The sequence below is a fragment of the Vicugna pacos genome, chromosome 21 (genome assembly GCF_048564905.1).
Source record: "Vicugna pacos chromosome 21, VicPac4, whole genome shotgun sequence".
NCBI classification, from domain to species: domain Eukaryota; kingdom Metazoa; phylum Chordata; class Mammalia; order Artiodactyla; family Camelidae; genus Vicugna; species Vicugna pacos.
The window spans coordinates 7,487,742-7,511,574 of NC_133007.1; the positions used below are offsets into that span (position 1 = coordinate 7,487,742).

The following is a 23,833-nucleotide window of genomic DNA, read 5'->3' on the forward strand; positions in this document are numbered from 1 at the left end:
AGAATGTCATATAAATGGAATTATACAATATGTATGATTCAGTGGGCTTTGGGGGCTTATTTCCTTCAATTAGTAAAATATGCTTAAAATTCATCCATGCTGTTGCATGAATCAATATAGACTTCCTTTCGTTGTTAACAGTAGTCTATTGTATAAATTTACCAGTCTGTTTATTCATTCCCCTCATAAGACATCTTGATTGCTTCCAGTTTTTCGCAATTATGAATAATGGCTCCACAAACCATAGTGTATAGATGTTCGTGCGGACTTCAGTTTTCAAATCACTTGGGTAAATACCTAGACATGTGATAGCTGGGCTATTATAAAATACTGTGAAAATGTCTTCCAAAGGAGTCGTGCAATGCACTCTCATCAGCATTCTTGTTGCTCTGTATCCTTGCCACTAATTCGTTGTCATTTTAGATTTTAGCCATTCCAACAGACAAGTTATAGTACCTCATTGAGATTTTAACTTTCATTTCTCTAATAGTATATGATATTGAAGACCCCTCCCATGTCTATTTGCCATCTGTATATTTTCTTCAATGAAGTGTCTGTTCAGATCTTCCGCATATTTTTTAACTGAGTGTTGATTTTCTTGTTGAGTTTTAAAAACTCATTCTGGATATGTCTTTTATCTGATATGTGATTTACAAATATTTTCTAACAGTCTGTGACTTTTTATTCTCTTAACGATGTCTTTCACAGAGTAGAATTTTCTTAATTTTAACAAAGTATACCTTAACATTTTTTTCCTTCATAGATTGCACTTTTGGTGTAGTATCTAAGAATCCACTGCCAAACCAAAGTGGCCTTGATTTTCTCCTATATTTTCTTCTTCATACTGGTTTTTCAGTGGTTTCTTTGGATGTTGGTTGTCCTGTGAACTGCAGCCACCTTAGCCTTCTTGAAGGATAGGCATGTTTACAACTGGATAACTCTATTGTGTCATCCCACACAGTCCCCAAAGCCTTTCTATATTTCATCCTGCCTCCTGCCCTTTAGTCCAAACTGGCTGTGTCTCTGCTGGTATAGTCCTATCTCTGTTTCTGGCTTCTGCTGAGATGGCTGGTTAAATCTATGGATAATCTCTTTGTGGAGTGACGAGCTAGTCATTTTTTACAGTATGGATAGGTTGAGAATTTTCCAGATCTTCAAGTTATGGCTCCTTTTTGCTTAATAAAACTTTCAATTTATTTCTTTTCGCACATTTTACTATACGGAGTAAGGAGAAACCAGGCCATGCCTTCAACACTTTGCTTAGAAATCTCAGCTAAATATCCAAGTTTACCACTTTTTTTTTTAAATTAAATTGAAGTATAGTCAGTTTAGAATGTTGTCAACTTCTGGTGTATAGGACAATGTTTCAGTCATACATATATTCCTTTTCATATTCTTTTTCATTATAGGTTATTACAAGATATTGAATATAGTTCCCTGTGCTGTACAGTAGAACTTTGTTGTTTATCTATTTTATATACAGTAATCAGTATCTGCAAATCTCGAACTTCCAATTTATCCCTTCTCCCCTGCTTGGTAACCATAAATTTGTTTTCTATGTCTATAAGTCTGTTTCTGTTTTGTAAGTAAGTTTATTTGTGTCATTTTTTTTAGATTCCACAGCTTAGTATGACAATGTCTAGGTCCATCCATGTTGCCACAAACAGCATTATTTTATTCTTTTTTTATGGATGAGTAGTATTCTATTATACATGTATACACCAGAACTTCTTTATCCAGTCTTCTGTTGACGGACATTTAGGTTGTTTCAATGTCTTGGCTATTGTAAACAGTGATGCTGTGAGGACCAGGGTGTATCACTTTAAACTTCCACTTTCCACAAAGCACTAGAACAAGTGCAGTTGAGTTCTTTGCCACTTTATAATAAGGACCGCCTTTCTTCCAGTTTTCAGTAACATGTTCCTCATTTCCATCTTCATGAGACTTCATCAGCTTTAATGTCCATATTCCTACCCACAATCTCTGCAAAGCAATGTAGGCTTTTTGTTGCACGCACCTCAGAACTCTTCTAGCCTCTACTCATGATCCGGTTCCAAAGCCACTTCCACACTTTCAGTATTTGTTGTAGCAGCACCCTACTTCTAGGTACCAACATCTGTATTATCAGCTAGGGCTGCCATAATTAAATACACTGCTATACCCATATATTATATTCATTATAAAATTTACTTTAAAAATCTAAAGGATGAAAAAAATTAAAATTTAAATATTTTCTTCTTACACTCCAAAGAGTCAAAGACTGTCTTGCCCATCCTGCTTTTAAGACTACAGTTCTAGACTATCAATCAAAAACACTGCTCAAGAGCCAGTTATTTTAAAAATTAATTCTAGATTTTCTAACTTACTGTCTTAAAGGTGTCATTTGTTGCCAGATTCTGTTTTCTTTGCTATATTAATTATACTCCATGATTTGATAGGAGTACAGCTTTAGTTTATGATCTAGGAAGAGTTAAGTAATGAATTTTAACCTATTTAATATACCTGATGTTATATTATTTATAAGAAATTGTATCCTTACTATATTGTTTAAAGTTCTAACAGTGTGTTCTCTTTTTTGTGATCATGGTACATATCTATAATAGGATAAAAGTAATTTTTTTCAGTGTTGAGCATATATTTTCCATTCACATGCACATTCTCCTAGATTTAGTTTTGCCTCCTCTTAGGATCATGACACACAATTGTATAAAATATTAGCAAAATTACTGGCATGGTGCATGGCCTTGAAGTAGCTTCACCCAGATACATTTAATATGAGAACTATAACCTTGTCATCAATATTACCATGTTGTAATGATATTAATTAGCTCAGTCACAAATATCTCCAAGGGTTCTGGAAGCCTCCCAAAACAGTTACATGTGCAAAGAAAGTTACCTTTCTCATCAGGAAGAGATGGCACACTATCACTTCGTAGAGAGTCATCTGCAGCAGTCTGAACCTGTTCATCAATAGAACTCTCCATCTTTTCACTGTGAAGTTTCTTCTCATTTTCCTTAGAAGATGGGACTGAAGGACTTTCTTGATGGCTGCTACCACTACTACTCCTGTTTATGGATATTATGGAAATAAACCGGGGGGGAAAAGAGTGACAAAATTAGGATCACAACTTCAAAGTAAACTTACAACTTATTTGGCCAAGGGAAAGTGCCTTATGATCAAGATATGAAATGATGACAGATACAATGTAAAACATAAAAATGCTAAGTAGACATAAGTCTGAGAAGAAACTTTTAGGAAATATGAGTAGGAGAGAGTTTTAAATAGTTATGATGGGCAACCACTACTCTCAGGCTATCACTACCTTTTTTCCCTTTCATTTTTAATTCATTTTACTGGGAAAAGGGGCTTCTACTTCCTGTTTCCACTTTCTTAGTTTTCATCAACCTCACAGTTTATCGCAATCTGCTTCAATCCCAACTACTCTACCGGAAGTGTTACTGCAAACTCTACCTAAACTCCAATTGTCAAATCCAATAGATAATTTCTTTTTCTGCAACATCAGATGGTATTGACCTCTTATATCCTTCCTTAAAAGTTCCACTTGCTAAAGTAAATGCAGCACAATGTTAACCCTAGGGTAACTTGGATGAAAGACATTCAGGAACTTTGTATTATTCTTGCAACTTTTCTGTAAGCTTGAAATTATATCAAAATTAAATGTTAAATAAAAGAGCTCTCCTTTTTTATATTCCCTGACTCTACTCCCATCTGCCTCTTTCTACCTTCTTAGCAAGTTTTCCTGTTTTTCTTTCATTCTTACTCTTTCTATCTTTCCTAGGGTTTTGTTTTTGGTCCCTTTCTCCTTTATGCTGTATACTCTCCTTGAACAATCCTATGCATCTAAAATTTCAACTACTATCATTTGGATTGAGCTTCATATCTGTATCACTAGCTCTGCCCTTCCCCTGTCTCTAAGCCTCAAGGTTCCAAATGATTAGTGAATTAGTTTTTAATTCAGTGTTTTCCTTCCACTTCTTTGCTTTCCCTAACATATCCATTCACTAAATATAAGTATATATCCAATCATGAACCAGGTTTTAAGATCCTCTGAATAAGCTGTTTCTCTTGTGACATGCCCCCTCCTTCCTTTTCTGCTTCATGAACAACTAATTCAAGACTCAGATGAAGTATCATTTCTGCAAAGTGTCTGTGGACCCATTCTCCACTCCCAAGGAAAGTCTGGTCACTTCTGTCTCTGTGTTTATACTGGTTTTTGTATAGTATTTATTAGAATATTATGCAATTATTTGACTGGCTTAATGTTTTTGGAAGAATAAATTGTATAATAAAGCTGTAAGGTAAAAGAATTCAGGAGGCAGCACATGCTTTGGAGTCAGAAGAATATGGGGTTAATCTCAATTCTTCCACTTGGCAGTTAGGTGCCAATCATTCACTCAGTGAACACCTAGCTGACTTCCTACTGTGTGTTAGGCAGTTTGCTAAGCTCTGGGGTTACAAGGACGACAGAGTCCTCAAATAGCCACCTTAAGTAGTTATTTAAGATAGACAATCACAAGTGTTGGTGAGGATGTGGAAAATTCTTATATTCCTGGTAGCAATGTAAAGTGCAGCAGCTGTTTTGGGAAACAGCTTACCAATTCTTCAAAATGTTAAACAGAATTACTATTATGACTCAGCAATTCCTCTCCTAAGTTTATACCCCAAAGAAATAAAAACACACATCCACATAAAAACTTGTACGTGAATGTACACAGCAGCACCATTCATAAGAGCCAAAGAGTGGAAACAATCCTAATGTCCATTAACTGACGGGTAAATAAAACGTGGTATATCCATGCAGCAGATTATTTGGCTATATAAAGGAATAAAGTACTGATATCTGATAGATGAACCCTGGAAACATTATGCCAAGTCAAGTCAGTCATAAAGGAGCACACACTGTATGGTGCCATTTATGTGAAATATCCCAAATAGACAAACCACAGAGAACAGAAATAGGAAACAGACTGGAGGTTGCCAGAGGCTGGGGAAGAAGGGGCACAGAAGTGACTGCTAATGGGTATAGGCTTTCTTTTGGGGGTGATGAAAGTGAAGCCCTCAAAGAGCCTGAAGTCTAGCCTACAATCGACAAGCAAAGGAATAAGGACATAGAAAGTGCCAGACTGTGGCAGTCACATTTGCAGAAAGGAGAACGTAAAGGAACCGCTACAGTAGACTGAGGGTAGTGCTGATTCTTAAAGGGGAAGTAAATGTGAAGCAGACGAAATGGAGAGGGGAGGGTCTAGAGAGAAGGTACATCACAGATAATGGCACAGGAAACACAAGGAGAGCGTGACTCTTTAGAGAACGGGAAGCAGTCAGAATTAGCGGAGTACAGTGAGAGGGGAAATGCCAAGTGACAGGGCTGGAGACGGACCAAAGTCTCAGTAATAAAGGGATTTCATGCTATGCTGAGTGGCCCTGAGGAAACACCGAAGGTTCGGAACACGTGAATAACCAACTGGCTGCAAATTTTAGAAAAATCATTCTGTTTGCCACGTGGTTAACGGATAGAGTGGGGAAAGGTTAGAGGACAGAGAAATCTATTAGGAGAGCACTGCAGTGACGCAGATGATGGCTTAAGTAAGTGTAGGTGAAGGTTAAATGCAAGCCACGTAGTTCCAGACACATAGCAGACACTCAGTGACTATTGGTATTTACCCCACATTAATTTTCATGTATTTTAGTCTCATGATTAAGTTTTTTAAATTGAGGTTTTACTACACTTGGACAATGTAGGTATTCTACTTCTAAAAATCCTGGAAAGTAGTCTCTAAAACCTTTTGACCCAGGGACAAACCATAATTAAAAACCATAGATGTTAACACCATGCCAAGTGTGAATGACAAAGTACTCCTTTATAATGATAAAAATAATACACACAGTAATGTCAAGAAATATGGATGGCAGCAAAGCAACGAGCAATAAACATAGGCTTTGGAGCCATGGTTCAGTTCCTTGGTGCGCAACTAGCTATGTGATCTTGGGTGAGTTTCTTAACATTTCCCTGAGTTTCAGTTCCCTAAACTACAAAATGAAAATAAAACCTGTCTTGGAAGGTAGTTGTGAGATTAAATGTAGGAAAAACAACTATATAGTGCTTGTCCTATGCAGACTGTCAAGGAATGGTAGCTATATTATTATGTGGAACAAATATTTTATAAATTAACTAATTAAATGGGGGAAGCCAGAACAGAAGGGAAGATACTATTTCAATTAAACAGATGAGATTCAGGAGTCAAAAAAAGGCAATGTCTAAGCCACTCATCAGACTTTACTAAATCAAAATCTTTTTTCACCTTCTATCATGATTCTTGTATCTTGAAGATTCAGAATAACTATCATATGAAGGGGAAAACTTCTGATGCTTTGAGTCAAGGGTTCCCTCTTTACTCTGAGACAGTGAGACAGATTGATTTTTCCTACAAAGAAAATAAAAACTGATTAAAACATTGAAAGTCTCTATTAAGAGAAACATTTTAAATACTGCTTAACATTAATATGAGATAAAAGATTGAATGAATAGAAATTATAAAACTGTTACAAAGTATTTGTACAAAGCGATTCATTCATAGAAAAGGGCGTACAACACATTAAAGAATATCTTCCATTTGTTATAAGAAATAAACACAAATCACCTCAAGTATCAAATATAGGAATAGTCTTAAAATGTATGAATTAGACACAGTCAAAATGTGATGTTAAAAAAAGATACACACACACATAATGACATCAACTAGCCCACCAAAAAACCTCTCTAATGACTTTTCATTGCTCCTAGGAAAAACTCCAAAATCCTAAGGTCTGCAAAGTTCTACCATGATCTGACCCCTGATCAACTCCTACCATTCTCCTCTTGGCTCTCTGCCTCCAGTCACACTGGCCTTATTTCATTTTCTCTTTCTACCTTTGCATGTATTGACCTGCCTGTTCCTTAATTCCTTTGTATCACTGACTCCTTTTCATCCACTAGATCTCACCATAAGCTTAAGAAAGCTCCTAACTTCTTAAGGAAAACCTTCTCTGACCTCCTTGCTATTAAAATTCCTTTGCTGTGTATCTCCAAGATATATGTTCCTTTCTTTTACAATACTTATCTCAGCTTGTAAGTGCTCATTCACTTAAAGGAGTATTTGATTAATGTCTCTCTTCTCCACTAGAATGTGTGTTTCCAGCACCAACAACAGTGTCTGGGGCATAAGAGATACTCATTACATATTTGTGAATGACTCGATATTAACCTATCTGTTTCAGCTCTGTTCCTCAGTTGTTTCACAAAGTCTGGAACATGTGGCCGCTGGTGATCATATAGTGTTGCAAAGGGAGCTCCTGAAGCAGCGAAGGCATCTGAGATATGAGTTCGAGTCAACTCTGCCATCTAAATACAAACACAAGGCAAAGTAATTGTAAAAAGATAATGTCACAGAAGAACTGAGAGGGAGCAGGATGTCTTTGAAAGATCACGGACGGACAGTAAGCAAACTCTGTCGTAATAAGTAAAATATTGTGGGCAAGTCATTTAGACTCTTTAAAGTTTCAACAACTTTCTCATAAAAATAGGACTAGACCACAAGATTTAAGGTTTCACCCAGCTGTAACAATCTATGAATTACTATACAGAAAATCTTCAAGTTCTACAATAAGCCAGAGTAAACCAAAAATTAAGTCTTCCTTCAAGAATCAGTTCAATTACAACTTTCTAAATCTTTTCTGACCAACAATGTGAAGTACATTTTCCTTACTCTTAGCCACTATTGCCATGCATTATTCACTTGGTATTCACTCAGTCACTGCTTTGATGAAGTGTTTTTGAAACGGTTATTAATAGTATTCTAACATTTTCTTGAGAAGAGAGAGTTTACATTTGCACAACCCCATGGTACTCAACATATAGTAAGTTCATGGCTTCTTAATAACAAATATTTCACAAACAGTCCTAAACTCTTAACTTCTAAAATAAACTGAAACTATATCTATAGATTATGATATCCTATATAGAGACAGCAGTAGAACTATTTCCGGCTTTATCCTTGGTACAGTAAAAGAAAAGAGACTAAATATCACTCTGAATAACAATATAACATCTTCATACAAAACAGACCTATGGCTCCCGGGGACCAAGACTGGGGACTGACTGCAAAGGGGTGTGAGGGAGCTTTTTAGAATGTTGGAAATATTCTATTTCTTGATTATGGTGTTGTTTATAGAGATAGATTAGATAAGATAAAGATATACAGATACTGTCAAAACTCATAGAACTGTATGTTCAAAGTGGATACATTTTATTGTTTATAAATTATACATCATTAAAATTGGTATTTTTAAAAAAAGCTTACTTGGGGTAGAAATTTAGAGTTCTTCTGCATCTTTTTTTCTGCTTCTCTACCATCACATGTACAACAGCTACAATAAAGAGTGCCTCTTATTTCAATAGGGTATGCCTCCCACTGAAAGTCACTAATCACAAGTATGCATTTACCAGATGTTAGAAGCCCTTTACTACTAAGGCCAAAGATGATCAGACTAACTAAAAAGAAGTAAAAAGAAAGGGGTTCTAGATGGCTCTGACCTCACAGATTTGACGTGCTGCATCTGTGGTCAGGCGAGCAGTCTCTGTTTGCTGAGCAGCTATCTTACAAGTTGCTTCCTGTAGGACTTCAGTTACATCACGTTGTGATTTAACCACCTGCTGTAATGATTCTGCATGGACCTGTAAATAAAAGGGGTAAAAAGAGAATTTACATTATATCTCACTCTCTTCCGACTCAAATTAATTTAATTTGTAAGTTTGTTTCACAGACCAAATGCCTTGTTTTAAAAAAAAAAAAAACACTTGACTACAGTTTGGATTTCATGTCTTAAAATTTACAGTTTAAAATCTGGAGTCTTAAAATCACTGCTACAGTTTAAGTCCTAACTTCACTGTTCATAAGCTGCTATGAATGTAGACAAGAAACTACCATATACCTCAGTTTCTACTTCTCTAAACTGGGGGTAAATCTTGACGACGTGATTTCACGGGGTTGCTACAAGAACCAAATGACATGCGATGAACCCATATGGCATAATGTACTAAAACATTATTATTTACAGCTTTCCTTTTACTTCTACATAATTAAAATACTAAAATGATCTCAAAGATAGAAATTTAGGTTTAAAGAACCTGTACCTGCTGCAAAGTAAGTTACCTGAGCTGCTTTGCTTCGGGTTTCTTCTAACTGTCTCTGACATTCCAGAGCCTCTTGTTCAGCCTTCAGTTTCAAAAGGGCCAAGTCTCTTTCATGGCGTTGCTGCTGTGCCTTCAAAACAGAGAAATGATCAACTATTAATTGTAAGATACTAAACTGTTTTAACACAGTGATTGTATTAAATGGGATGCTGTTTTCCTAACATAAATCTTCTGAAGCAACCAATCAGGGACAGTACATAGGACAGACATCAACCATTTATCACTTATCTAAATATTGAATGACCACCTACTGTGTGTCAAATAGTGTCATAATATAAAAAATTTCCAAGGCATATAGGACTAAGAACTGATACCAAAAAGCGGGTTTAAAAACAAAAGCTATAGCATCTAATTCTCTGGAGGAGATTAAAACATCCTATGTGTTTTATGTCTTATGCTTTATGTTTAATGTCTCCTTTTAACAAGACTGTTTCTTATAATTATTCCATATAATGCTATCTATAAATTTATTTATTTTCATTTCTTCTGAAACAGTGCTAAATAATATAGGTTTTTTAAAGGTGGTAAGGCTGTATATAAAGTAATACAATGAATGCCCTGCCCAAATCTGGAAACCTAGAATTATAAAGTACCCTTAAAAAGGTAGATAATCTCAGTGGTTTTTCAGATTTCAAGATAAGGATGGCCAATGCACTGAGGCCATTTCCTCAATCCACTGTCTATAGGTATTTTAGGATGAACAGCTAGAAAATGAAAGTGAGAAGAATATGTATCACTTATCATCAAAATATGTAAAATAATTACAAATAACTTTTAATATGTGTAAGACCGCTACATTGAAAATTACACTGAAGGAAATACTTAAAAGCCTAAATAGAAAAAAGTATTACGTTCATGAATTAGAAAATGCAAAATTGTCAAGAAGTGAATTCTCCCTAAACTGATCTATAGATTCAATGCCATTCAAATCAAAACCCCACCAGGCTTTTAAAACTTTTCGCAGAAACTGACAAACTGATTCTAAAAGTTACAAAGAAATGCAAAAATCTAGAAGAGCCAAAACTATACTGAGAAAGAACAAAGTTGGAGTAATTACATCCTGGTTTCAAAACTCACTATAAAGCTACAGTAAAACAGTATGGTACTGGCATTAAGGATAAACAAATAGGTCAATGGAAAAACACAGAAATAGACTAACACATAAATAATTACTTAATTGTTGATAAAGGTGCCAAGGTAATTTAAGAATATGGTGCTGGAACAACTGAATATCCATATGGGGGAAAGGATGAACTCTGATCCCTTCCTCACACCTCATAATTAACTTGAGATGGTTCACATACTTAAATATAAAAGCCAAAACTATAAAGCTTGGGGAAAACCATAAAAAAAAATCTTTGTTACAGTATCTTTAATTTCAGGGTAGGCAAAGATCAAAGATTTCTTGGAATATAAAAAGCACTATTCATTTAAAAAAACTTTTTAAACTAGAGCTCATCAAAATTAAAATCTTCTGCTCTTCAAAAGACAGAGTTTTAAAAGTGAAAAGGCAAGCCAAGGACTGGAAAACAATCTTTGAGATATATCTGAAAAAAACCCATTTCTAGACTACAACTCAATAATTAAAAGACAAACAACTATGCAATAGGCAAAAGATCTGAATAGATATTCACAAAAGACATAAGATTGGTCAATAAATATACCAAAAGATCAATCTCATCAGTCATAAAAAATGCAAATTAAAACCACAGTAAGATACTACTTCACCCTCACTAGAATGATTAGAACACCAAAAAGAGCAAAAACTTAAAGCAACCAGAACTCTCATATATTACTGTAGGAGTGTAAGATGTTACAACTATTTTGGAAAACAGTATAGCAGTTTCTTATAAAGTTAAACATATATTTAACCCAAACAATTACACTCCTAGGTATTTAAGCAAGAAAAATAAAAACACATGTTGCATACAGAGAAATGTTAAAAAAAATTCATAGCAGGGATATTTATAATGGCCCCAAACTGGAAATAATACAAATACACACCAATAAGAGAATGGACAAATTGTGATATATTCATCAATATACTCGGAAAAACAAACAAAAACAAAACCATGGATGTAACAACATGGATGAATCTTAAAAACGTTATGCTGCATAAAATTAGCTAAATACAACAGTGCACAAAGTATACTCCCATTTATATGAAGTTCTAGAACTGGAAAAAATAAACCATGATGATATGAATCAGAAGAGTAACTGCCTCTGGGAGGGAGGGTTAATGGAGAAGGGGCCCGGGGTGAACTTTCTGGGGTGACAGAAGTTCTCTATGTTTTGATTATGGTGGTTGTGTGGTCAAAACTCATCAAACTATAACTTAAAATCTGTGTATTTTATTATATATAAATACTACCTCAGTTAAAAAAAAAGATGCCAATAGTACTCCTACTCAGGAACATTGGATTTTTGTTAGCTAAGGAAAAGTCCATGTTATCCTGGCATTATCAAATACTTGGATCTCAGAAACTTTTCTTTCTAGTACAAACAGAACATTAAAAAAAAATTCAGTCATCTCTGACTTGTCATGAAAAGAGAAAATGCTGAAAGTGTTTGATAAGCTGATTTTCATGCTGTCACTAAAAAAGATAAAGAATGTGGAAAATGAAGTATCTGAGAGAGAATGACTGTATTATTGTTCTGCTGCCAAATACTGCATGTTTAATTTTCTTTTTAGTATATGATAGTTTTTCCGAGGCTTATTTATAGATGCTGCATGGCAGACTATTTTTTTCTATTTGACAGGTTAAAAATTTTTTTAACTCATCACTAAAACTTTTAAATAGCAAAGAAAAGAGAAAAAACACAGAAAGCTAAAGAAGAAGAAAACTCCACAAATACCTTTATGATCTGAGCCAGGGACACACTCTCCTGCTGAGCAAGTGAAATGCCTCTAACTCTTTCTACATCTGAAAGCTGGCGTACCGACTCCTCGATGGCACTCAAGTAACTGAGTTCTGCTGCCATGCGATGCTGGAGGCCAGCAGGAGAAAAGCGCTTAGAGCCTGGAAGGCAAACAATTGTCAAATATGAAAGTCCACATGAAATTACATCTCAGATTTCTAAAATTCATTTCGTATTTTAAGGGCCAAAAACAAGTCTGCTTTCCTTTGTAGGAAAGATAGTGACTTATTAGTACAATGTATTTTAATAATTACTTCTTTTGTGCATGTATGTGCCTGTGCACATGCACACACACATCCGTGCATACATATATACACCTATAAAGGCTTAGGAGTACATGTATATAGGATACATTTTTCAGGTGTCTTTTGACTAATGCTGGCAAGATGGGAAAAACCACCACTATTCTATCTCCTGTGCTTTTCAGTATTTATTTGCCTGCACAATTTTTGCTTAATACTTCAAAAAGTAAGCACATTCACTTGAAATAACATTTCCCTATGGTTCAACTGAAAGAAAAGAAATTTTCAGAAGAAAATTATTACCTTATTTTAAAAGTCACAATTGCATGGATCTACTTGCCTGGTGTTGAAGCCATCTCTGTAGCTGTTCTGTTGGCAGCCAGGTTCACATCAGCAAAAGCTGCATTAGGCTTAAATCCTGTTACGGTTGGAGTCACTATTGCTGAGGATTTAGATCTTTCTAATGAAGTTCCTGGAAGGTCAAACTGCAACAATTTCTGGGAACTTGGAGACAGGGGAGAAGTTGGAGTTTTCTGAGATCTTCCCTTGTCTGGTGAGACACTAGAAGTTTTGTTTCATAAAGACATTAAGAAAGGAAAACTACTGCAAGAATGAATTAAGCAATTAATAAGAACACCATGTATTACTTTATTAACATTAGCTTTAAAAAGCTGTGATTCAGACATTTATTCATTCAACAGAGTCGCTAGGCTGAGTCAATGACTATGAGTACTTCTCTTATTGCTAGATTTACCATGGTGAGCAAGCTAGGGACAAATCCGGCCTAAAATAAAATGAAAAGGAGTCTCTTGATTAAATTGGCACTTAACTCTTTCCTCTACAATGTACATTCATCATGAATCATTTACTGCAGTATCAGGCAAAATCCTCTAAAATACTTAGACCTTATATAGCAATACAATTACAACCAAATATAAAAGGTAAGGTCAAGCCTATTTTATAAAAAAAATTTCTTAAAATGTCTCTGAAAAGAGAATAAAATCTCATTTTGTGCTAAAAATTAAGAAATGACAAAAGTTACTCCTGTTATTCTTTTTAACCCGAGTCCAGCAAAAAGTTATTTTTCATGCTAACCATCTGTAAGTATTTCCCATATGTCCATTTGTTTCTACCTACTTTTTAATGCTGTCGTTGTTTTCTAAACTTTCTAATAAGAAGCAACCCTTCATAGCGGTTTGATTGGAACAACTCAAGGCATTTAATTCAACACAAGACACACTAGTCACTCTGAGAAATTAAGCTCATTAAAGGTATTGTTTCTCATAACAAGAAGCATGTTGCTTTGCATCAAACATTTACTTATCGACTAAATTACTCAAAGATACTCTATAAAGCATGTTAGCACAGTTAGCATATTTCTAACGTATTAATGCAAGCTTACTTTCAGATTTAACAAAATTACGAGATGGTTTTCAAAAGTAAACATTTCTCTTATACTAGAATTTAAATATCTGAATAAAAGCAGTCTTGAGAGGCACCCACTTGTTTACAGTGACCTTTAACTTTCTACTGACGGTTTAGAGAAATACTATTTTTAATAGTCTGACAATTTCATTTATGGAACACAAAAAGAATTAACATTACTTCTGTCTCCTAAAAGATTTCCATGAAAGAATTTCAACACAACATCAAAACAAAGTACTTTCTCTGAATCTCATAGTATGATTTTATAAGATGAATTTGTATTTGCTCTGCATTGAGAAGACTCACCTAGACTAGCATTTCCATTGATGTTAGTAAGTTTTCCAAAAAATAAAAAGGAAACAAAGGGAAGGAATGTAGAGGCAGTGTCTACAGCCAAATAAGTTAAGAAAAAAAATAGGTTAAATATTTTTTTACAAATCTGGACTCCTTTGTATCAAAGTCTCAAATTATTTTCACCACTGTGAATCTCCACAGGTAGGGAATAAGAGGTCTAGACTACAGTATGGAGAATTTATCAACTTATTTGGGTATGAATTCTGTTTCAGAAATGTTTAACTTTGTAGATTTTTCCAATTAAATCATCAGATTATCTCTTAAGGAAACGCAAAGTTTTCTGAATTCCAAAATCACTGACAAAGAAAATAAAATTCAATTTTTAAATATAGCAATGATGGTATTAATGATGCAGCATTATTTGCAACATGAAAGCATTAAAAATGACTATGTGTCACTATACTAGAAAAAGCATCCTGTTAGTTTTACAAGAAAAAAAAATTCCTGTCTTCTCAGAGCTTAAATTTCCAAAAGGACAAAAGCACTACAGCAGATAAAAAGTCACGTGAACAGAGCAGGACTGCACATGAAGCAATAGTTATTTGTAAGCAACAGGTTAAGTGCATATGATATTAAAAAGAAGGAAAAAAAACACAGTGTGCAAGCTCCATAACCAATATAACAGTGAGATTTCAAAACCTGCTTGAGTCATCCAGTGAGCTGAGCAGGAGAGAAAGTTCAGAGGTGGAAATAATGCTACCAAAAGGAGGATAAGTCGTTGTGCTGAAAGAGTGGAAGAATATAGCTGGGAAGCAAAATGACAGACAAAGGAAATGAGACAGTCTTTGGTAGTCTAGTGATAATACTTCAAATAAAGTTCAGCTCTTAGTGTTGCTCTATGGGGTAACTGTGAGCTCCCAAAGCACCCCTAGTTGCTTGGTCAAAGGACTGAGTCAAGAAAACTGTGGCAATGGCATTTAGAATAGAAAAGTGGGTTGTCCCAGAGGCAGAGAAATCCTGTGGCAGAGGTTGTAAAAGTTTAGGTGAAAAATGACCATATTCTAAAATACAGAAAAAAGACTAGAGCTATCGAGCCACAAAAAATATAGAAAATACAGAAATTTATTAAGTGGATTCTCTGAACATTAATGATATTATAATTTCAATTAAATATGAATTACAGTATAGAATATACATTACTTTACCTCAAAGAATGCCCAGAAAGATCCTCCAAAGTGCTGTCAGTGTCAAGAGTCTGCTCGTAATCTTTGACAGAAAGTTTGCCACTGGTCCCCGATTTCTTTCCTTGATGAGAGCCACGTTCTGAGCCAGACTGTGCTTTTTCTTCATCAAGAAGTGAGTTCTGAATACTTCCAGTGAGTGAATCCAGCCCTGCAAAGTAAACTTCTTACAAAACTGATTCCCAATATTAGAAGCTACTGAGAGATAGCTAATACATAGATTTCAATAAAATAACAAAAAGTACAGACCAGAGTATTTTTAAATGGACTTTTAAAGAAAATTGTTTTTCATATCTAAAATAAACCAGTTCATTCTTCACTTCCATTTAAGGAATGCAAAGTTTCATCCATTAATAATACTTTTTAATAGCATGCCCCACATGCTATTAAAAAATAAACTGTTCTTACAGCAAATGGTTAAAAAAAAGACAAACATATTAACCAAGGATAAATTACTACTCTATCCCTATTTTTAAAAAGTACATGAAAAGAAGTTTTTTAAAGATAAACCCAGAGGTGAGAGAAAAATGGTACCAACTGCCAACTGAACTACACAATCCTTCTGAAAAACTCTAATGGCAAGAACTATGTAGCCAGATTCATAAAACTGTCCATATTCTCTGGCTCAGAATAATCTTACTTACAGAGTTATCTTAAGGAGATTATTGAAAACATTCAATGTATAACTTTATAATTTAAAATATTTCAACCTACATTTCCAATAATAGAAGAAATGTCTAAATTATGTAATGACAGTAACTTGAATATTTACATGCACTTTGTAATTTAAAATGCACTCCATATATATTACCTTATTGCTCAAACACTTTATGAGGTTTGTACCAGATGCTTGATTTACTGACGTAACTAGAGATCATGAGGCTAAATAACTTAAAGATACACAATCAATAGCAGAAATAGGACATAAACTCAGACATCATGACTCTAAGTCTAGGGCATTGTTCACCTTCATGACATGTTTCAACAGCAGCACAGAAAAACACTTGCTACGTTAAAAAAAGCAGAAAAAAAGAGTTGTGTATACATGTTAATGGCAGCTAACAGTTTTTTTCAATGTAGATATATGGTTAAAGATCAAAAGAAAATGGAAAAATGAAAAAACAATTATGCTGCACACTCATGTTCATAGCAGAATTATTCACAACAGCCAAAAAGTGGAAGCACCCTAAATGTCCTTCAACAATGATTGCATAAACAAAACATGATGTATACACACAATGAAATATTATTCAGCCTTAAAAAGGAAAGGCATTTTGACAAATGCCACAACACTGATGAACCTTGAAGACATTATGCTAAGTAAAATAAGCAGGTCACAAAAGGACAAATATTGTATGATTAAACCCTAATATGAGGCACCTAGAGTAGGCAAATTCATAGAGACACACAAAATAAAACAGTTGTTACCAGGGACTCCTAGGGAGGGGAGAATGAGAGCTATTATTTGATGGATATAGAGTTTCAGTTTGGGATAATCAAACAGCTGTGGAGATGGATAATGATGACAGTTGCCCAATAATGTGAATGTACTTAATGCCACTGAACTGGACACTTAACAATGGTTAAATTTCCTAGTCAAACTCATAGAGACATAAAGTAGAATGGCGGCTGCCAGGGACAGCGGGGAGGGAGGAAAGTGGATTCACTGTTTAATAGGTACAGAGTTTCCATATGGGATGATGAAAAAGTTCTGGAGACGGATAATGGTGATGGCTGCAAACAGTATGAATAAATTTAATGCCACTGAATTGTACACTTAAAAATGGTTAAAATAGCAAATTTTATGTTAGGTATTTTTTTACGACATAAAAAATAGATAAATTTTAAAATAATGCTATATTATGCTTTAGTGATAGTAATAAGGTAACAATTTTTCATTAAAATTTAGTTTCAAAAAGAAAAAATGAAAACAATCTTACCATATGAGAAATATTAAACCCAACTATCAACTAAGGAACTGCAAATCACTTCAGTAAGATACCATTTTTCATGATCAGATTAGCAAATATTTTTAAAGTAATGAAACTGTGAGTATCATTCAACACACGCACAGGAAATAATACTCATACACCATTTTCAAGGGAGTGCAAAGTGATATATCCTTCCTGGAGAACAACTCAAAAAACATATAAAAATAATTTTCCATCCCCCTTGACTCAGAAATTCCACGTGACTCACAGTAATTCATACTAGGATGCTACATGAAGATGTGTACCATGAATTAAACACACTGATTGCATTATCACAATGGGGAGAAAAATGCACAAATAATCTACGGGATTATTAATCAATTAGAAAGGATTCTATAATCTAAATTTATCATCCCTAGGCTAGAAGCAAGCTGTTAATACTGTTTATCTCTAATTTTTCCATAATAAAGATGGATTCATTTATAAGAACATTTAATTCATTTACTATTGTTCTTTGAAAATACAGAATTTAAAAACTGCCCTTGACTTCAAACAACTAGAAATTATAGACAATACAACAGTTTATGCAAGAAAGAATGAACTACTTATAATTTATAACTTAGATGACTGATTTCTTGAATAAGTGTAAGCACATTTGACTGTCCTTTATGACTGGAGTACTGTATTCTGTTGATTCTTATTTTGTGGTTGGCTTTATTCCTTTGATAACTAGGTAAAGCTAAAAAGCTAAAGCTCTAAACTGTTCTTAGAAACAATGAACAGTATATACATGTACATTAAAAAATATGTGCAGTATATTATATGTATCTACATGCAATATATTATATATGTACAGACAAACTGTATCAATTTTATCTAATAAAACTGGAAAAAAAAGTCATGGGGATGTAATGTACAGCATAGTGACCATAGTTAATATTTAAGTATGTATCATAATATGAAAGTTGCAAAGAGAGTAGGTCATAGAAGTTCTCATCACAAGAAAAAAAAATTTTTGTAACTATATGGTGACAGATGTTAACTAGACTATATATATATATACTCTTGCAATATATACAAACATCAAATCATTATATTGTACACATGTAACTAATAGAACAGTGTGTCAATTTTACCTCAATAAAAAGTTGTCTATTAAAAAAAAAATCTAAACTCCAATCAAGAGAAGCATATGCAAAAAAAAGTTTGGCCCTAGTTTAAAAGATTACCAAATGAAAGTATATTTATATGTTTTAAACTTAATTAAGATAAAAAAATTTTTCTTATGTTTACTACTTTAATCTACCAACTATTTTCAACTACACTGCAGAGCTGAGTGAGCATGTAGACATTCTTTTTCACCACCAGATGGAGTATACACAACAAAATTCACACTGATTTTAGAACTTAGGGATGAAGGAGAAACTAAGTTTAAGTTGACGCTGTGGAAAGTAGAACATGTAGGTTTCTTCTAAGGCACTGTGAGAGGGAATAAGGGAAAACAGAAAGCCACCAAATACCACCTATATTTCATCTAATCATGTTTTATCTTAAGTTGTATAGAATACTGTAATAGAAGGTGAACTAGATTTAGGAGTCAGAAGTCAGAATCCAGGCTTTGCCAATAACTAGTCAGTGATCTCAGGTGAAACACTAACAGAACAAAACATGACAACTGCCAAATAAGAGGACTGAGCAAGATCAGCAGTTCCCAAAATGCGTTCAGCTGAATTCTATCTAATGTTGTAACATGCTGGCTGAAGAAATGATTCTGTAGGCAAATAACTTTGGAAAATACTTCAAATTATAACCTTATCCTAAAACAAATAACGCATATTAGCATACTAAAAGTATTACTGAACCCTTTCAGAAAAAAAGTCTATAAAAGCATTCCCCAAATTTATGGAACCATGAAGCTCTTTTATCTTCAGAACACCTATGAGACAGCCTATCACAGTGAATCAGTATTCCACAAGAAAAGACAGACTTAGGAAAGTGTTGGTAAAATGACATCTAATGTTCCTACCGAAGACTTTCAGAACACTTCCAATCTGCAAGAGAGTTATACTAGGTCAGTGATTAATTAATAATTTCTCCCAGCACTCTCACACTGGAAATATAAAGTGGCACTAGCTTTCTGAAGAGCTTTTTGGCAAAATATTTTCAAATTTTAAGCATGGCATAATCAATGCCCCATTATCTCACTTCTAGGATATTTCCTTAAAACAAAGAACCAGACCAATGCATAAAGATGCATTTATCAGGATAGTCGACGCAACAGTGTTTATAATAGAAAAAAAAGAAAAGAACCTAAATGTCCAGCAATGGAGAATTGCCTAAATAAATTACAATATATTCAAATAACAGAACACTAGGTAGTCATTACCAAAGGGTAGTTCATATTCACTAACAGAGAAAGGTATCTGAAACCCACTGACAGAACAAAACACATAAAATGTGATCCCATATATGTACCATTTCCTATTTATATATGTCTACAGATTGTCTGGAAGGATTCTTACTAAAAATGTTAACATTTCACACCTATTTGGATATCTATTATTTAAAAAAACAAAACAAAACAAAACAGAAAACAACAAGTGTTGCCATGGATGTGGAGAAACTGGAACCCTTGTGCATTACTGCTGAGAATGTAAAATGTTGACCTGCTATGGAAAACTGAAGGCAGTTCCTCAAAAAAGTAAACACAGAAATGCCTTTTGATCCAGCAAGTCTACAACTGGATATACACACAAAAGAACTGAAAGCATGAACTCAAATAGTATTTATATACCAATGTTCATGGCCACATTATTCACAATAGCCAAAAGGTCAAAACAAGCAAGATATTCATCAACTGCTGAATGAATACACAAAACGTGATATATACATATAATGGATTATTTAGCCTCAAAAAGGAGATTCTAACACATGCTACAACATGGATGAAATTTGAAGACACTACACTAAATGAAATAAGCTAGATACAAAAGGACGAATACTGGATGATGTCACTTACATGAAGTATCTAGAGCAGTCAAATTCATAGAAACAGAAAGTAGAACAATAGCAGGGGCTGGAGGGAGGGAGGGAGGAAAGGGGAGTTATTGTTTAATGGGTTCAGAGTTTCAGTGTGGGATGATGAAAAAGTTCTGAAGTTAGGTAACGATGATGGCTGTACGACACTGCAAATGTGCTTAATAGCACTGAACTATACACTCAGAAGTGGTTAAAATGATAAAATTTATGTTACGTACATTTTACCACGATAAAATAAAATCTAAAAAAATGTTAACGCTGGCTATCTCTAGATGGAGGGAATACAGGTAATTTTTTATTTTTCAACAGTTTTCTGTATTTACTGATTTTTGCCCCCTGTCTTTTGTTGTTGTTGTTAACTCAATAAGTGATTTTTTTACTATTAGAAAAAATAATTTTGGAAGCAAAATTACTCCCTAGGGACCATTCTGTGAGCTTAAGAGGCCTCTGCCTAATCACTGTGTCTTCTCACTTCTAGGCTTACAGAGGTCATTACAGCCAAGAGCAGAACAGAGGGGACTGAAAGGTTTTTTCCTCAATCAAAACACTTAAGCGTGCCAAAGGGCCGGCTACTGTGCTAAGTACTGAGATGTACACACTACATGTGTAAGCTTCAGAATTACCATCTGAAGCATCGAGTAATCATCTTTATTTTATAAATAAGAAAATTTGAGTATTACACTTAAAGACAGTCAGAGATGTACATTATATAAAGTTTTTTAAAAATAAGTTGCAGAATAATATGATTTCATTTCTGATTTTAAATAAAGGTATATGTGGGACTGTGTATAGTTTTATGTATTTATTGGAAAAATAGGCACCAAAAACCTTACAGCAGTTATCTCTGAGCAGAGGAGTCAACAAGGATTTATATTTCTTATTCGATTATTTACTATAATCCTTAATTTTTATCACTGTAAATGTATTCCTTTTGTATTAAGCAAAGGATTTATAATGTTATATATCAAGAGATATTGTAAATGATAAATATGAAAGCTAATTACACTATCATAAAGAAATTAATCTAACCTATGGAATCAAATAATAACTTTAGATCACGATCACAGAATCATTGGTAAGAGAGAAAAATCACCATGTAGTAGGATTCCACTTACATTCTGTCTTTTCCTTTTTTCCTTTCCTTCCTTTAGAAGAAGTAGATGAACGAGATGATGCAGCAGACTGGGCCCCTGATGAGTGCTGGGAGGTAACGTCCACAGAGGAAAGATCATAGGCAGACTTCCTGCTAGCATGGTCCTCCTGAAGGCCTAAACTGTTACTACCAAAACTGTCAAAGAATGAGTAATGGTGGTTAAAGAAAGAAGTTCTAAATCACAGCTAAAATTATATATATTTTAAAATTTATTTAGTCACAAGGAGAATATAACTGTAATCAAAGATGTCTTCCACCTTTGTTTTCTTACTACTATAAACCTGGATTATCAGACTTCACCAGAGAGAGTATCTTCCCTAATTTCATTTAATATCCTCCCAATATTTTATCATATAAAATAATCTGTAATTATTCACATTCAATATAATTTTCTTCACAACTTACAAATTGTAATGCACAAAAAACTATTGGATGTTCTTTTAAAAATTGTCTAGCTGGATTACTGAAAATAAGTATTATTAAAATTATTACAAAAGTATAGCTTTAAATTTTGAGCTTTAAATAAAGATTAAATTTTTCAATTAAGACTTGTAAGGATTTAATGGTGACATTTAATAATATCATCAATCAGCACAATTTATTACATCTTATTTCTAGGCTGAAGTAGAACACATTAAATTATTGTTCTCTGTAAGATGATCAGAAGGAAAATAATTATACTATATTAAATTATCAATCTGAAAAGAAATTAAGGCCACATTTTCCAATGTCTAACATTACATTTTTTTCTCTTATGTGTCTAGATTACCCATTTTTATTGGTTTCACTTCAGTAAAAAAACTGCCTGAGTTTTTTTTTTTAATCATAAGATTGAGTTAATACAGGTAAAGCCCACCAGTCCTCTCAGTGCCTGTACATTAAGTGCTCAATAAATATTAATATTATAATATTGTTATTTTTCAAAGCTTTGTAAAATTTTAGACATTACCCCAATTATAAAAAAAAGTACTAATTACTTGGGATCAGGAATCAAAGATATATCTAGTCATCTTCAATTAAATCACAGAAAACCATTTCTTAATCATCTTACATTAATATACAATGGGATAGTTTTTCCAATACTAACCTCTACTGGGAATTCACAGATTGATTTAACAACCTATATCTGGCTTACCATGGGCCAGGGGCTGTGAAAGCACTCTGTATTTCATTGAACATTCGTAACACTTCAACAGAGAAGGAAACTGAGGCACAGGGAAATTAAGCAATATGCCCAAAGACTAACAAGTAATAATCAGGAGAGCCAGCATTTAAATCCACACAGTCTGGATCCAGAGCTCATGCTCTCAGTAACCACTATGCTATGCAGCTTCTACTTATATCTTTAAACAAGCAAAATTTGACTAGTATGCAGACCACAGTTCTCATTCGTGCATTTTTCTCACTCTTCAGATTTTATTCTATATTGTTAACATATTCTTACTTGGGCTCAAGAGCTGACTTTTTTTCTGTCAAAGTCCCACTCCCTGTAGAGGAGACAAAATCATCTTCATATGAAACACTGCTTAGAGGGGTTGCGACAGCATTAAAAGGCCGGGGTGCTGACGTTCCTCTTTCCAGCCTGTCTTCAAGCCCTAGCAAGTGTAATAAATGAAATGTGTTTTAAAACAAGAATTAAATATGCTACAAGCAAAGCACTCTACAACATGATTTTAGGGACATTTTAGTTTGCTTTTATTAGTGCTTCTTTTCAAGTTATCTTTACACCTAACAGTGTATTTTTAACTTTTTATTAGAGAAGTAATCAAACATACATAACAGTAGAAAGAACTGGATAATGAAACCAATGCATCCATCACCCAGCTTTAACAATTATCAACACACGATCAATCTAGTTTCAAACTTCCTATTCCCTCCATCTCTAACTCTCCCCCAAAGATTATTTTGAAGTAAATTTCAGATACATTTCAACTTTAAATATTTCAGCATAACTAAAATATCTTGATGAAAATCAAATAGAAGGATTTGAGAACAAATCCAATTTTCTTGTGGAAAAAATTGAGGGTGTTGATTTAAAGCACTTTGCTTTCATCAGAATTTGAAAATCCAAAGAACTTTAGAAGTACCACCTATAGAAATAAGTGTTAAACAGAAGAGATCAATAGCACATATAGATATGCACAAAACCAGGATGAACTGGCTAAATATGAATTCTAGGAAAACACAATGTGATACTCAATTAAACGTAAGATGAACAGATGAAATCAACTCATTTGTCAAGCTGTTCACTACGCAGAATGGAAATAAAAAACCAGGCTATCCACGGGCGACTTAAGGCTCAGCCTCACTCTCCAACCTGGGAGTTCTAAGGTTATCT

At 34.0% G+C, this 23,833-nt stretch overlaps 1 protein-coding gene across 2 annotated transcripts in view; it reads right to left on the reverse strand.

Annotated features, from left to right (window-relative positions):
- The window catches only part of CEP350 (centrosomal protein 350), a 118,355-nt gene that overhangs the window by 45,600 nt on the left and 48,922 nt on the right, over positions 1–23,833 (reverse strand). For both annotated transcript variants that reach the window (XM_072946011.1, XM_015245676.3), the window contains exons 13-22: positions 22,940–23,090; positions 21,458–21,630; positions 15,337–15,523; positions 12,753–12,973; positions 12,108–12,271; positions 9,211–9,321; positions 8,592–8,732; positions 7,264–7,400; positions 6,322–6,444; positions 2,897–3,066 (exon numbers count right to left, since the gene is read on the reverse strand). In XM_072946011.1, the coding sequence (XP_072802112.1) occupies positions 2,897–3,066; positions 6,322–6,444; positions 7,264–7,400; positions 8,592–8,732; positions 9,211–9,321; positions 12,108–12,271; positions 12,753–12,973; positions 15,337–15,523; positions 21,458–21,630; positions 22,940–23,090 (1,578 nt within the window). The remainder of the gene's footprint in view (positions 1–2,896; positions 3,067–6,321; positions 6,445–7,263; positions 7,401–8,591; positions 8,733–9,210; positions 9,322–12,107; positions 12,272–12,752; positions 12,974–15,336; positions 15,524–21,457; positions 21,631–22,939; positions 23,091–23,833) is intronic.